This window comes from Mustela nigripes, chromosome 18 (genome assembly GCF_022355385.1).
Source record: "Mustela nigripes isolate SB6536 chromosome 18, MUSNIG.SB6536, whole genome shotgun sequence".
Classification (NCBI taxonomy): domain Eukaryota; kingdom Metazoa; phylum Chordata; class Mammalia; order Carnivora; family Mustelidae; genus Mustela; species Mustela nigripes.
The window spans coordinates 14,077,256-14,092,159 of record NC_081574.1 but is presented as its reverse complement, the minus strand read 5'-3'; the positions used below and the strand labels follow the sequence as shown (position 1 = coordinate 14,092,159).

The 14,904-nt window shown below is 42.0% G+C and overlaps 1 protein-coding gene across 8 annotated transcripts in view; it reads right to left on the bottom strand.

Annotated features, from left to right (window-relative positions):
* Positions 1–3,316: 3,316 nt before the first annotated feature.
* Positions 3,317–14,904, bottom strand: part of STOX2 (storkhead box 2) — a 210,246-nt gene continuing 198,658 nt past the window's right edge. For 7 of the 8 annotated variants that reach the window (XM_059384447.1, XM_059384448.1, XM_059384455.1 and 4 more), the window contains one exon: positions 3,317–9,854. In XM_059384447.1, coding sequence (XP_059240430.1) covers positions 9,659–9,854 — 196 coding nt within the window. In that variant the 3' untranslated portion in view covers positions 3,317–9,658. Of the gene's footprint in view, positions 9,855–14,849; positions 14,899–14,904 lie in introns of all 8 variants that reach the window. The other variant, XM_059384451.1, reaches the window with a different exon arrangement.

The window sequence follows — 14,904 nt, the reverse complement described above, 5'->3', positions numbered from 1 at the left end:
GGAGAGAACGAAGTGGGGGCTTACCCAGCACAAGATCTGTTACTGAGCCTGCGTACCCTCTCCCTACCAGTACTGATGGGGTGGCGTAAGCAAAGATACACATTAAATGTTATCAGTAGTGACCTTTTCCCCTCTGAACCTTAAAAATGTTTGAACAGTCCCATCAGACCAATGGAGTCCATTGGTAAGCTTACGATCTTCCCTGTTTTGCTTTAAAAACTCAATGCAAGTGCTTTAAATAAGCAGTCTACGAAATATTCTGACTGCCAACATCTTTAGGGATGTGTAAGCATTTGGTAGTGCTCTCTATTAATTGGCTAGAACAAAAGTCGGTTCTAAAAGATAATCTCTCAGACCTATTTGCCTGACTGCGTAAGAGGCCCGCCGGTACCCCCAAACCACCTAATTCGATCCCTTTTAAATAGACACAGAAGGAAGCAGGGGAAGACATTGACTGTGTAACGGAATCTTCTGTTTCCAAGGCCATCACTCTGTCTCTAGGAACCCTGATACCTTCCACGTCTGAATCTCGATTTGACATTCAGCACAGATGTCTTATGAACCACCGTCAAGTAACATAGGAAGGCAGGGGGGTGGTGGTGGAGAGACCCTGTCATCTGCAATCCATTTAAGGTTTGTTAACCTGTTGCATGTCTTGCCAACAGTAACAAACAATGGAAAGCGACACTGGGTGAGACAGACCCCTGGTACCTTTGCAATCTGGCCGGGTGCAAATAGGGAAATCCTCTGCTGGTGGAAGATATTTGAGAATGAGATTTGAAATGCTAGAAACCACGGTGCTGTTGTTAATTTTAAAGGAAGTGCCTTTCAGGGGGGATACCCTGCGCCCCCCTCCCTGACCATCTAGGGGATAATAAAGAATGGCAGATGCTGGCTTAAAGCACAGATATAAAAATGCTCAAAGATAATTTCCCAAGATAATAAATTCTCAACACATCATTAAAAGGGAGTCACACAGAAGTCAAAGTCTAACTTCTTGCCTGACATCTCCTTTTGTTTCATTGCCATTTATAGACTATGGTGATACAGAGATCTTTGGTTTCATGCAGGATCCAGCCGTCCATCTATCATCTATCATCTCTGGAAATTGCCAGTGATTTATCAGACCTTTGATGAATCTGCTGGTGGCAGATTTCTATCCAAGTGTTGGAGAACAAAAAGCTCTTAGTGCAAAGGTGAGTGGAAGTGAGATTGAAGGAAGACAGTGGCCTTGGATCCAAGGAGGATAGGGCAATATAAATATGAAATTTCCAATGCCAGCTATCAATCGTAGCCACATACAAATTAGGTATATAAGTTATATATCCTACATTAGAGCACAAACATTTTCTATCTATAACATATATGATACTATGTAAATATAACAACACGTGATACATCCATCTATATAAAAACATGTAAATATAACAACACGTGATACATCCATCTATATAAAAACAATAAATAATAAATAATCAAGACCAGGAAAGAGTCCAAACATGAGACCAGAAAAGCATAACTACAACCAAACAAAAATTCTTGGTCAAGCATGGAGAAAAGAGTGGTAAAGCAAAATAAATAGAAATAGGAAATAGAAAAGAAAAATAATGCGTGGAGCTTTGCGACAAAGGAAGAGAAAGAGGAGAGACAGGAAGGAAGGTGACCCGGGAGGAACATGCTTGGCGGAATCTGTCACCTCTAAAGGGCCCATACACAGGCCACTGCTGGCCAGAAGTCCGGGACCTTCCCTCCGCCTACCCACAGTCACTAGCCCCAGAGTCCTAGATCTGGGGAGGGAAGAATTCGCCAACCGTCGAACATCGGCAGTTCGGTTTTGTCCCTCGAATTCGAAATTGGCATCTCTGACCTCACCTCTCTTACCAAACCTATGGCATCTGCCACTAACTCTCTATATCGATCTTCCAAGCAGTTCTTTGAAGAAGATTCACCAGGAAACCCTGCTTAGCCTATCTGGAGGGCAGGTGCCTCCATTTCCCTTGCAATTGCCGTCTGGCGCAGAGTTCTCTGTAAATATCCATCACACACACTTATTCCATGTGTTACATGATTAACTGTTTGCTTTACAGGAAAAGTCTGGAGCCACCGGGCCCAAACAGGGGGAATATCGTGAAATCCAAGTATTCCCACAGTAGGGATACGATTTCATAGTTAAATAAATTATTAAAGTCAGGTGAATACCTTCTTTTTATTATTCAGTGGCTCTCGATTTCACAGCTGTAACAGGGCAGAAGGCGCTCTGCTTGGCTTTTCTTTATGGAGGAAAAAAAAAAAAACCACCACTCTAAACACTTAGAAATGAGTTAAAACCATACCATTTCCTTTGGAAAGAAAAGATTTTTATGAACTGTGACCATTCTCTCAAAGGAGTCAGAATCCTGCTTTCCATCTTCTTAGCAGAGTCACCACATTTCCTCCATGTGTCCCACTCACTGGCTCGCTCTGAAGGGAACATACAGTTACCCAGCTTTCAGCACAGTAGCTTCTGGTCCTAGTGTAAAACCCACAGAGTCTTCCAGGATTCTTGTTCTCCCGAACTTCAGGCTTATAAGAAGACATGTCTGAGTTGAGATAGTTTAAAGTATCTATAGACAAACATACACAACGGAAGTCGGATTTGTCCTTCGAAGCGGTCCCCTTGGGTAGTCCATGCTTATGCAGAGGACGCTGCCGTCAGAGGTCTGCTCTGGGGGTTGCCTTTCCAAGAAAATCAGGCTCAACCTTACAGCTTCCTATTGTTTTTGACTAATAATGCTGTTTTCTAGCTTCATCGTTTGCTTTGAAAAAAGGGAGCTCATTCTCCAAGGACAAAGATTTGCTAGTGGGAAGGATAGCCCAGAGAGTATCTGATAGATTCTGGAGGTGGTGAGACACGGAGGGGAGGAATTTCCTACTTGGGAATATGTGGCTAGCCCCCGGGTGTTCCCTGGAAAGGGGATCACATTTATTTTGGGTGTAGAAGTTGTGTTTTGAGGGCTAACAAAACAGACCAACCCCACTGCTTTCTGATTTCACAGAAAACACAATTCTGGGCATCCCTAAGCCCGACTCTGCAAAATTTGAATAGCTAGCAAAAAAAAAAAAAAACACACACACACAAAAAAAACTGTGGCTCTTTCAATATTTCTGGACAAAGATTTCTGATCAGGTATTTCCCTTTTCAGTTGTTTTAATTCAAAAGCTCTAATAACAAAGATTGTATAATAAAAAAATTCGTTATAAACTCCCTATTGAGAGAAATGAATCAGTCTCACCTGAAGTACTTTTGTACCAAATACCAAAAAAATCCACTTAGACATATAACCAAATGTTATTTAATATCTTAAAAAGTAACACAATCCAAAATGGATATTTCACACAACACTACATAAACAACATGAACACAATATTACCATATGGAGGGACTTTCAAATATAGACTTACAAAAATCCCTGTGCTTTTTTTCCTCTTAAGTTATTATACTAAGCATGACAAGCCATCATCATTTACAATATGGCACACCGACACGATAAAAACCATGTTACAAATGTGCTGTCGTAAATCAGTAACATTAGGGAAGACATTTCATGAACTGTAATTATTTCATATGAAATACTATACAATATAAACAGAACATCCATCTTGGATGACCTTTACAGCAACCAGAGACCAAGTAATTTAAAGTTTTGTTTTTTTTTTTTTTTTTTTTTCAGTGCAAACACATTTTATTCAAGGCAGTCTTGGCTGCAAAACTCCTTTCTAACATACAGTAAATCCCACTTGCACGTCTTAATTCATTTACCCCAATGCAATAGTCACATTCAGTCACTCGGAGAAAGATACCTGCAGAATTATGATCCCTTTAAACTTAACGGTTGAAATGTAATTCTCTTCTAGAAAGTAGTGTCTATGTCAACTACTCTAAGGACCTTAACTTGTAGCTGTCAATACTTACATGAAGGTGACCGGAGGGCAGCTCTAGTCCTCACCCATCACGTGTGCATGATACCACACACTGTTTTGCCCTTCCACGGTGGAAACCGTGGTGGTGGATCAGTGTCTAGGTGGGGGAGTGGGACAGAGGCAGGGAGTAAGGACCTGGGAAGACAGGTGGGCAAGGAGCTGCTGAGTGCGTACTTCGTGAATTTCCCGTAACTGCAGAGGACTGATACTAAAGGAGCTCTCAGATCTCAGATTTGGTACCTCTTCTGGGTGGGAGCAAAGGAACTGGGATGCCAAGGTCAGCCTTTAGTCAGGGGGGTAGGCAGCTGTGCATGGACCAGCCAACCATCTAGCCTTACATTTGCTGCCTCACTTGTGGAGCTCCCCTTCCCTCCTTGGCAGGGTGTGTGTGTGTTCTCACTGGAAGCCAACAATGAGCAGTTGAAGCCCTAGAACTGATAATATACAATCACAAGGTTTAGTCCCCCTTGAGCCTTATAGAATTCTCAACCCTGCCAATCAGCAACTGTAAGTCACGGAACAACTGTGAAAGCACAGGATTATGTGTTAGAGGGTCGATCACTGGGGATCTCTCTCTGGGCTGCTGCTGCAAAAGATGCAGAGGCGAACTCAATCCGGGAGATGCCAAGCCTATTTCAAACACTCCAGGAAATTACATCATGAAGTTTTTTCGCATATATAATTTATGAAATGTCTCCAAAGAAAAATCTATGGGAAAAAACTGGATGTATCCTTCATTCTGTAAAACCTTCTGAGAGAATGACAGAGCGACGGCTGATTCTTTAATCTAACTTGGCAAAGATCAGACCGATGGTAATCTCCTTCCTGCCTGTATTTTACTAACCCCAGGCAAAACAAGGTTTTCCATGCTTTTGGATTCGTTCTTCCTGTGTTCTAGCTTCCCCAAGCCCTAAACACGTGCAGACACCTGGCTTGCTAACAGAAGAGAATGGGCAGGGCGGTGGCTGGGGTGGGGGGTTGGGTAGGTGGGGGATGGGAGGTGGGGGAACCAGAGGACAGGATCACTTCTGCTTGGGACTCTGTCGTCTGAGGGACAGCGTGCTGTTAGCTGGTTCTGTGACTGGCCCGTGGCAATGGAGAAGGTCCTCGGCAAGGATCTGGTATCCCCGACTTTGAGGAAACACTGAGAACTAGGTCGGCTCCCTTGGAAATCCAGATTCTTCCGGGTAGGACTCAATATACTGTAGTGTGCTCAAGTAGCACAGTCAAGAGTACTTGATAAACTTTTTAAATTACAGTTCCTGTTTCAGCACCTTTCCACTGCCCATAGCAGTCATGTTCCTGAAGGATGGTATTTCGCACAGGAATTACCAAAGCCCAATAGGAAACTGTAAACAAGGGTGTACGTCTAGGACCTGCCTCTGACCGCAACAGCATTTGGGTGGGTTTTGCAAAATTCCAAACACCCTGAACTGTTGGAATGAAAATGGACAAGAGTGTACAGTTGTTATTTGTTTTCTTTGACTTTATTAGCACACATCAGAAAAATAGCATTGTATTTAGTGATTTCTCATGAGGGTCTATCAAACAGATAGAAAACAGATCACTGGTAGCTGCCACGGAAATTTCTGGGTAATCTGAGGTCCCTCCTTCTCTCTCTCCATTTCAAGTATGGGTATTACAAATAGGACCTGCTTAGTTAACTGTCTGTCAATCTGAATGCTTTGGAAGCACTTTGAGATCCCAAAATGAACTGGCGAAGTCATGATCGCTTGTTGTTGGCTTTTCATCAAGCTCAAAATACTGCCCATGTTATAAATGGCGAGACTTTTCAAAATAGGTTCACTATTGTGAGTTATACGCCTATAATTTAGGTTAAAAACTTTATTTTCAAGTACACTTGGTGGCAATAAGTGGTTTATTCTGGGTAGGATTTTACAAAGCTGTGCCAACCTAAAACCAAACCAAACCAAACCAAACAAAAAAACACACAATGCTTTCCTTTTCATCCAACAGGTTTTTCCTCCCCCTGGCAGTTGCGATAGAATTTGAGTTTACATCCTTGAACCGCTGGTTGGGCTCTGAGAAAGGGAGACTTGGGAACAGCTGGTGTTCAGATCATTGTTAGTCCAGATTAACCTTGAATTTATGCCTCCTGAACTTGGACTTCACAACATCAGAGAAGCAGTAATTTGGTATTTTTATCTTGTTTGGTTCCCATTCAGCTCCTCTAGCTGTCTTCTCTATTCGATGGCACCCCCCCTTTTCATATGCTCATTGAGGTACCCTGAGATGTGCAAAATATATAAAATGGAATACAAAGTATTTAACGGAACACAGCTCTTTTAATTAAGATGACATTTGGGCTCGGGATGCTAGCATGTGAGTGAAGGCAGAGAGGCCCAAAGTACTTCAAAGCCAGCACAGTCCAAATTTGTTGTGTCTCTTCAGTTACTGAAAACCTAGAATTTCCACATCCGATTCTGACAGGACGAAAGAGCTTGCTAAATTATGTTTACCGATCGGCTCGGCTCTTCCCCCCGGGGGAGAACTCTTAGCAGGAGTGGGGTGGGGGTGGGGCGGTGGGAAAAGACCAGAGATTCCAACTTCCTTTCGTTGGTAACAAAATCAAGTGTGCTTTCGTGGGAAAGAGAGGAGAGACAGGTTTACATCTGAAAGCGCAATAATGCCGTAAAACCAAACCACAGCCATGAAGAAGTCACGAGTCTACAGGGGCAGTCACTGACACACACACGGAACGCCATGGCCTCATGTCTACGGAGGTTTTCAACTTTGCTTTTCTGAACAATACACTTTAAACACACTGCTGCCGTTTCATCAAATTTATGGAGGTAGTTATATGTAAAAAATAAAAATTGCCATAAAGTAATATGCTGCATCATAATAATACATAAGTGTGCAAAATGCCGACAGACGGGTTGACCCTTTAGAGTTGAACGCTACACAGAGATTCAAGCAGACTCAGTTCTGTAAACCTTTCAGCTGATAAACTCTAAGTGAAGACTAGATCAGCAGCCATGTCACACAAAGCTCTATCAGTTCAAGGGAGGACAAGGATGTTGGCAAAGCTTGGCGTGGGCTGAGGGTTTGGCCACTGAGAAGCTCGCCCGCCGTCCGGAGGACCGTCTCGGGTCACATCTGTAACAACGCTTCCTGCCGCCACGCCTCCCCCATCCAGAACTCCTCATTAAATGCAGACGGGGACACTTCCACACGGAACGTCTGCTTACATCGTAACATCTTTAAAGCCCATCTTTTCTACGCTAATGGCTCCAGGTCTAAGGGAGTCATCACCGTTGTTTTTGAAATCACGTACCCCATAGCATCGGGCGAATGGTATACACGTTTTATTTGCATCATGTCTTCTGTAAACCTATTTCTTGTGGAATACTGATAAATTCCTATTTTAAAGCTTCTCTTAAAGGTAATGCTTTCCTTTCCGGTCCACGCTGCGTTTGATTACTATAATGGCTACTTTCAGAGGATCAACGAGAGGCTGATGTATTGTTTCAATGGTTATGTTATTTATGAACTGATGGTATGATTTGACACTCGAGAGCAGGTTTTTTGGAAAAAAAGGAATTTAGACAGGAGAATTTGGTAACCGTATGGTATATAACTCCCCAGGGAAACAGACTGTGTGTGTAGTCTATTAGTTACATTATCATTCCTCCTGGACATATTTAAGCAATGAGACAAATAGTGCATTTCTGGGCAATCGGGACATGCCTTGGAGGAAATAAGGCATGAGAGTGAAAGCCAACTGACTTAAAGCATTTTAGTGGGATGGGGGTTTACCAAGAAATGTGCTTACGTTTCATTCTAAGCACAAAAAAAGGAATCTAGACTAAACTTGAGGAGTCCAGTTTGACCTAATGCGACTTCCAAATATCTGAAAAAGCATGAGAGACTATCCACATGCTTCAAGAATAGGTCCAATTATGTGCCGGAGTGCATTCTTTAAACAGATCCCTAGTGATTAAACCTGTACTGAAGCAGAAATGTTGCACACATTTTTTGCCAATTACCGTAGTCTGAGGTGGAAAGAATTTAGATTTATTTTTGGATATATATTTCATTATATGGCTCCAAACAGCACATGCTACTGAACTAAACTTTTGGTCAGACCATTTACTTGTGTCATATGCAACCCTTCTGCAAATAATTTGTCATTATCGACACATTGAGTCCATTGTTCTCATAGAATAAAATGGGGAGTTTTGAATGTCTCTTTTCTGTAAAGTTGAAGCTCAAGGTTATTGGTAATCCCTATGCTGCTGAGTCTTCTTTGTATTCAACAAGACATTGTAAACCAAAGCAACGTGTTAACAAACCATTTTGAAATAAGTTGGGCTAGGAACTATACATCCACCTAAAAAATGCCTCCTGAAATTGGTTACAAAGTATCTGTAAACATTACTCTGGCATAGTTCATGTATGCATAATTGTTACTCTGATAAATTTTAGGGGAGTACAAGTTCAGATTATACCATACTTGCAGAATGAGCACATTCTGTTGGTAATTACATGGGCACATGTAAATTTCTAATCAAAAATTATTTTAAAGTTTTCTCTATAGATATCTTTCCAGGAATAAAAGGCCTGAAGTTCAACTCTCCCTAACTTTGCTCTTTCCTATAACCACTAAAAATGATCTCCCATAGCCTAATTTAGGCATTCTATTTAAAACTACATAAAATAGATTAATGTCCTTCCATTAGAAAGAATAACATCCCCAGGCCATACTCTTCATTTGTATCACAAAGAACATTTTGCTTTTAAACAAACTAATCATTGTATCTATTATAGTAAGATAGGATCATCATAAGGATCACAAGGAGGAAATTGTCTTCCTTAAATATTTGACTGACAGCATTAGAGAGCCCACATCTCCCTGCTTCTGTGCCTCAGTGCCGTGCCCCAGCCAGGCTGGGGACCCCCTTCCTTCACCCACTTCAGAATCAAAGGCCTATATTCCTGTTCGTGATTATGGAAGGTTAAAAATCAGACAAGCATCTGTTTCACTTAAAAACAAAATCCTGAAAAAAAAAAAAACAAACACTCCCAGAATTTCGATCACGACCCCTTCTGACACACTTCCACGGGCTCCTGCAAAAAACTGTGTCATGAAAACTCACAGTGAAAAATGACGGGTGCATAAACAATTCACACACAAAGGGCTGGGGTCCCTTCCGGTCAGTTTGACATTGATCTTCCTCAAGCTGGACCCTGGCCTTGGACATGTTGTGGTGGCTTACGCTTTTTTTGTCCTTTTTTGTTTGTTTGTGTTTGGGAAGTGTCAAGGATCAGTTCCGTGGCACCCTCCGGCCACAGACTGGGAGCAACACGCATCTGTGGCATTTAAAAATGGAATTGGCAACTTCATGACATTGTAATGCATACCACACTTACAGTGTCTAGACTTTCCTATGTGTGCTCAGTTACAAGTAGTGAAACAAACGTATACATATCACCCCTACTGCTATTCGGTTGCTACAGAGCCATAAATGTGAAAAGCAATACTCTGAAATAAAGATTTTTGTTTGTTTTTTTTGTTTTTTGTTTTTTTTTTGCCCTAGCCTACTTAGCAGCACAGTTTAAGTAAACACAAAAACTGTGGTCGAGATGCTTGTCTTTCCCCAGATGTAAACATCAGTCCCAGTGTCGTAAACTTGGCTGTATCGAATGAGACAGGAGATCGGAGACAGTACGACTGTCACACACTAGTAACAGAAGCTTGCAAGCAGTTGGAAGGTTTCTGTAATTTCTCTGCTTCGTTGGTCGCGGGGTCCGTGCTCGCTCGGAAGTTGAAGGCCGGGCCAGCTCCGCCGTGGACTGGGCTCAAGGTAGCGTTCTGACGCCGGTTACTTTCAACAATGCTGGACGTGTTGGAAGCCAGGCTCTCCCGAGTGCTAAAAGAGTAAAAAGGGTTTGTTTTGTTTTGTTTTCAACATAAATAATTATCTCTTGAGCCCCAGAGGAAGAGCAAATGATGTGGTTAATGGATTTCCTCTGTTGGCTCATGATGTCATATATACACCGTCTCCCACTGATTATTCACATATGCTCGTCCAATGTGGGCTCCAGAAACTCTCAAACACGGTAAAATCCACGGCACCCTGAATAACGGGTTTTCATCCAGCTAAGTGCACTTTAAATGTTTTCCCCTTCCTTCCCCATTCAAGGAAACCGCTTCCAAATTTGATGGGATCGATCGCTATCACGTTCATTTTAGAAAAGAATCCTCTTAAGTACACATATGCGATGATTGTATTTCAGGCTGGAAATTCACTGAATAAATGAATAAACTCAATTTTGCCCCTAATGATTCTGTTTTCATTCCTGATTAGCAGATTTTGACTTTGGTGGACTTCAAGGCATACCATTAGCTAATTTGGCACTCTGATGGGAATAAAGTTCTTCTTAAAACACTTCACGCCTCTGTTTCAAATGTTAACACTTTCACGGACATACATTGTATTTCCAGATCAGGAATCTTAGATTTCCCCCATTCATTTGTGAAGTTTACATTGGTAGCAATATTTTATTTTTCAAGGCTTGTTATGGACAGAGGTGATTTAAAGGTATTTCTACTTCTCTTCTAATTTTTAAAGTTAGAACTTCTTGAATCTTGATTCAGAACATTAACATTTTAAATGTGTAGGGCAATAGTAGAAATAAGGTTACTTAGCCTGATGGATAGGAACTGGACAGGTTCTATATTCAAAGTCCTCAAAATAGGAATAAGAAACCTAAGTTTACAAAGATGCTGAAGAAACCACAAGGATGCTCAAAACATCCATTTACCCGACTGGGCAGATTCAGAGTTTAGAAAATACTCTATGAGAGTTGGCCCCCCCCGTTGCTGATTTCAGCCTGCTGAAACTAGTCGGCAGGTCAGACTGCTTCAACGGACATCCTCACCACCTCTCCGTCATTCCCACACTAAATTAACAGCCATTTTGTCTGAACCCCGCATAGATTTTTTTCCCACTATCGGAGTGCAGGGTGTTCATATGAAATCTTCTGTAAGCCTAAACGTCAGGAAGGGTTTACACGTGCTTTCCAAATGCTCTCCATTAATGCCCTTCGCTGCTACAGAAGACCCAGGTTAGTACCTGTTTTTGCTGAGTGTAAGAAATCTGAAGATTTTTGCTTTCACGAAGAAAGCTGTTACTAACATAGGGTCTTTCGTAAAAGTGAAGGGTTGTTAACACAAAGTTTCAGAAAGCAGGGGATGCTTGTACTGTGTTTGGTGGCACTTCTTAGATAGTGGATTATTTCATCCTAACCCTTGTGTCCTTGAGTGTGCCAAGGGGTAGCTGTTTAAAAGAATTTTCGTCATCAACTACCAAAAAGACAACTGGATCTTTCTTGACTGCAAAGGGCACCTCCAGAAGGTTAATATGTTTACAGAAATAAGTCAAGTTCTTTCATTGTGCTTACGGTAGATCTGAGCATACCTACAGAATACCCCAGAACATTACCACTAAAGCGATGTTAAGTGTTAGACTCACCTACTTACCTGCCTTACCCTTTCCCTAAGAAAATTCACCAGGGGCTTGCCAGCACCTTTGCTGAGGCCTAAGGTCCGGCGGAGGAAGAAAGAAGGCAATCAACACGTAGAACCCCAAAGATATTGTGACCCATTCCTTCAGTTTCACTCTTAACTGCAAGAGTAACTTTTTATAGTATTCGATTTCCCCATCTCTAAAATGAGGAGGGTTAGGGGATTAACCTACTCACAGAGTGATTGTGAAGAAGTAAGTGTCGATGAATCTGTACGCTAAAAAGCTAGATACATTATAATTATTTCAGTTGTACATCCGGCATCTAATGAATGAAGCAGCTACTATGACTTGGCTTCAGACTGCCTTGGTTACTGGTGACCCCTTTTCTATGGAAAAATGCATTTTAAGGTCCAAAGGCCCTTAAACCCGCTTAAGCCTTTGAAATCAGCTTTCAAGGCAGGGTTTGCTCTCATCAGGCACCCGCTGTATGCCAGGCACTGGACCAGGCACTGTGCACACACATCACTGCTAAAGACCATCTAAGCTGGGAGCTGTCTGTGCTCGAAGATGCCTCTGACCACCTCTGTGCAGAGTCATTCATAGTGATGAATAGATAAAGCACTCCAGTTTCTCCAAACGGTATATATTTCGTTACTGCTGTAATAATGAGGGCAGGGTGCCACGCTCCTAATGAGGGCTCTGGGTGTGATGAAAAAGCTAATGGAGATAGAACATTAGCAGTAGAAATAGTCCTCCCATTTAAAAGCTCTTGATCTTTGTTGGAAAAGAAACCCCATGGAATAAAAGGACAGGAGTTTAGAAGCAGACGTGAACAGATCAGGTATGGGGCTCCTCCTGGATGCGCGCACCTCCCTCGCCCCACACTTCGACAGCGCATGCTCACACCCTATGAAGCGGGCACGTCCCTGGCCGCTCTGCACCCTCGGATTTTCACACTGTTTGTCAGCCTGTTTTTGGCCTCAGATTTGGAGTTGCAGGTTTTTTAGGTCAAGAGTTTTCATGTTCAATATCCGATCTCAGAGCAGAATTGAAGCTTCTACCTTGTTTCCGTCTAAAAACCCTTGCAGTCCCAACAAAAGGGCCTGAAGAATTTTGGGAATGTGGCTGAAGACGACTTCTGAGCTAGCATGGAAAGCTCGGAGTGTGGGGATCACCTTTCTTGGTCTTTGTTGTTCGCTCAGTGGAGGAGGTACTAAAAGACTCAAATAAATGACCCACTTAAAGTATCTGTATGTCACGGCACTGGAGACGTATCAGCCTGATAATGCTACTTGGCTAAAATCCTCCTCCTGCTGGAGAATAAAACTCCCTAGAACTCAAATATTCTCCTCCACAGACCACAATCATGCATCAGAAAACAACTTAGTCGATTAACTGAGGTGTGCTGAAAATACGGTTTAAAATGGTTGTGACCTACTTTCTAACCACAGGATATTAAAGGCAAAAGAGGCAAAATTAGGAATTATTCTGTAGATTATCTAACTGCATGAAATTTATGGGCCATCTATGTATTCCTACGGAGAAAATTCTACCTAACAGTAGTGGAGAGACATGTAGCTAAGTGGGAGAAAGTTGTCCCCTCAGAACCATCGTATCTCTTACCGTGACAAAGCATTTAACTTAAATGAAAATAAACTCACTTCCAGAAATAATTCCGTTCACAAGTTCTATATTCTGCCCCCCGAATTTAGAGATAAAACAATACATTCTGTGGCAAGACTGGTTCAATGATCTCATGAGTATTTATTTGCCCCCAAACAAACCAAAAAACCTTTCAATATTCTGTGGTGGTAGGCTGAGTTAGAAACCATTAAACTACTCTCAATGTCTCTGTAGCAGTTATGTCTGGAGCACAGCAGTCTGCCTTCTGTGGTGGTGCTCGGGCCAAGGGGTACCACGCAAGTTCAGAAACCAGTGTGTAAAGCATGAGGGAGGCAGAGTCTACATAGTAAAAAAACAGGTGAACATAAGGTACAGGCAGATAAACCACACCTTCCATAAGCCATGGCTTTGAACTTCTACTGTCAATTACAGACCTTCGATTATGCCTCCCTGGTAGCCGCTGTTAGAAATTCAAGAGGAAAAAAAAAGAGCAGAAGAGGGAAACAGAAAGAAAAGGAGATATAAAATAATTGGTAAATAAATTAAAATTTGATTGAGGATTTAAAAAAAATATATTTAGTGTAAGTTATTTTGTAGAAAAGTCACTCGATAGGCCAGTCGTTTTTGGATGGAGGGCCATGGCTCCCTGAGGTCAGTTAGGGCTCCATGAGGGAAAGGCGGAGGAGACTTGGAGCTCCTGGGCTCACACCCACTTTAAGCAGAGCACCATCTCTGGTTTGTTTGGACATTAGAATTCCACACACGTGTTAACTTAGATAAAAAGGTTACATGGCAAAAATAATCCTCATCATAATAAAAAACTAGCCCTTTAAGAAATAACAAAGGCCAAATATGGGGCCGATTAGAAATTCCCAATTCTGATCTGGGGATGTGCTATCCCCAAATTATCTAGAGATAAAGTGAAATGATCACAACAGAACTAAGTTTCATTCTTAATAATTAAAATAAATGAAGTTCAAAAAAAAAATAAATGAAGTTCATCATCGTATCTGAGTACTCATTAAAATGATCAGTATCGCAGAATCTTGGGAATCACAGCTAATGAGAAATGTCCACCTCTTAGTAGTATTTCTGCATCTCAGAGTCACCAATCTGGAGTAGAATTTAGAAGGAGAATTAGGTCCCAAGTTACCCTTGGAGGAGAAGGAAGAGTTAAGGAGGAAATAAAAGGAAGTTGCATAGACTCTCTTTTGCTTTCTTAACCCCTGAACCACTTCAGCACGCCGGACATGGCTGTTAGGCATCGCGTGCACTCTGTTAATCCTTTCTGAATTACCAGCTATGATTAGAGGGCCTTAATGGTCTGTATCAATGCTGCAGGAGGAGAGAGAAAACACTCTGATCTAAGGGAACAGAGGCTCCTCACTGTTCTGTGAAAGACACAAGACTCCATTTCTCTGTGGACGTGAAGTGTATGAGCAGGTGGGGGAGGGAGCACACAGGGTCAGGATTAGAAGGGCAACTAGCATCTAGCTCCCCCAGGAAGGTGCTGAGATCTGCTCCTCCCACTAGAAGGACCCTCTCCTTGAGCCAAGAGATTTATACCCAAGACCTACTCAAACCCCAGGTGACTACTGACCACTCATTCTACTCAAGAAATTACTAAGATTAAACAAACAAAAAAAAAAAAAAAAAAAAAAAACCCTTCTTTTATCTGCACGGTGCTAACAGAAACATAGAAGAAAAATCCTGGAAAATGTCTGTCCTAGTTATATTGGCCTGATGCCAGTTTGAGGGAGGGAGCCAACCCACCAGTCCAGATTGGTGATCTCTACAGCTGCAGAAACATTTGTTTCAATTCCTGAAA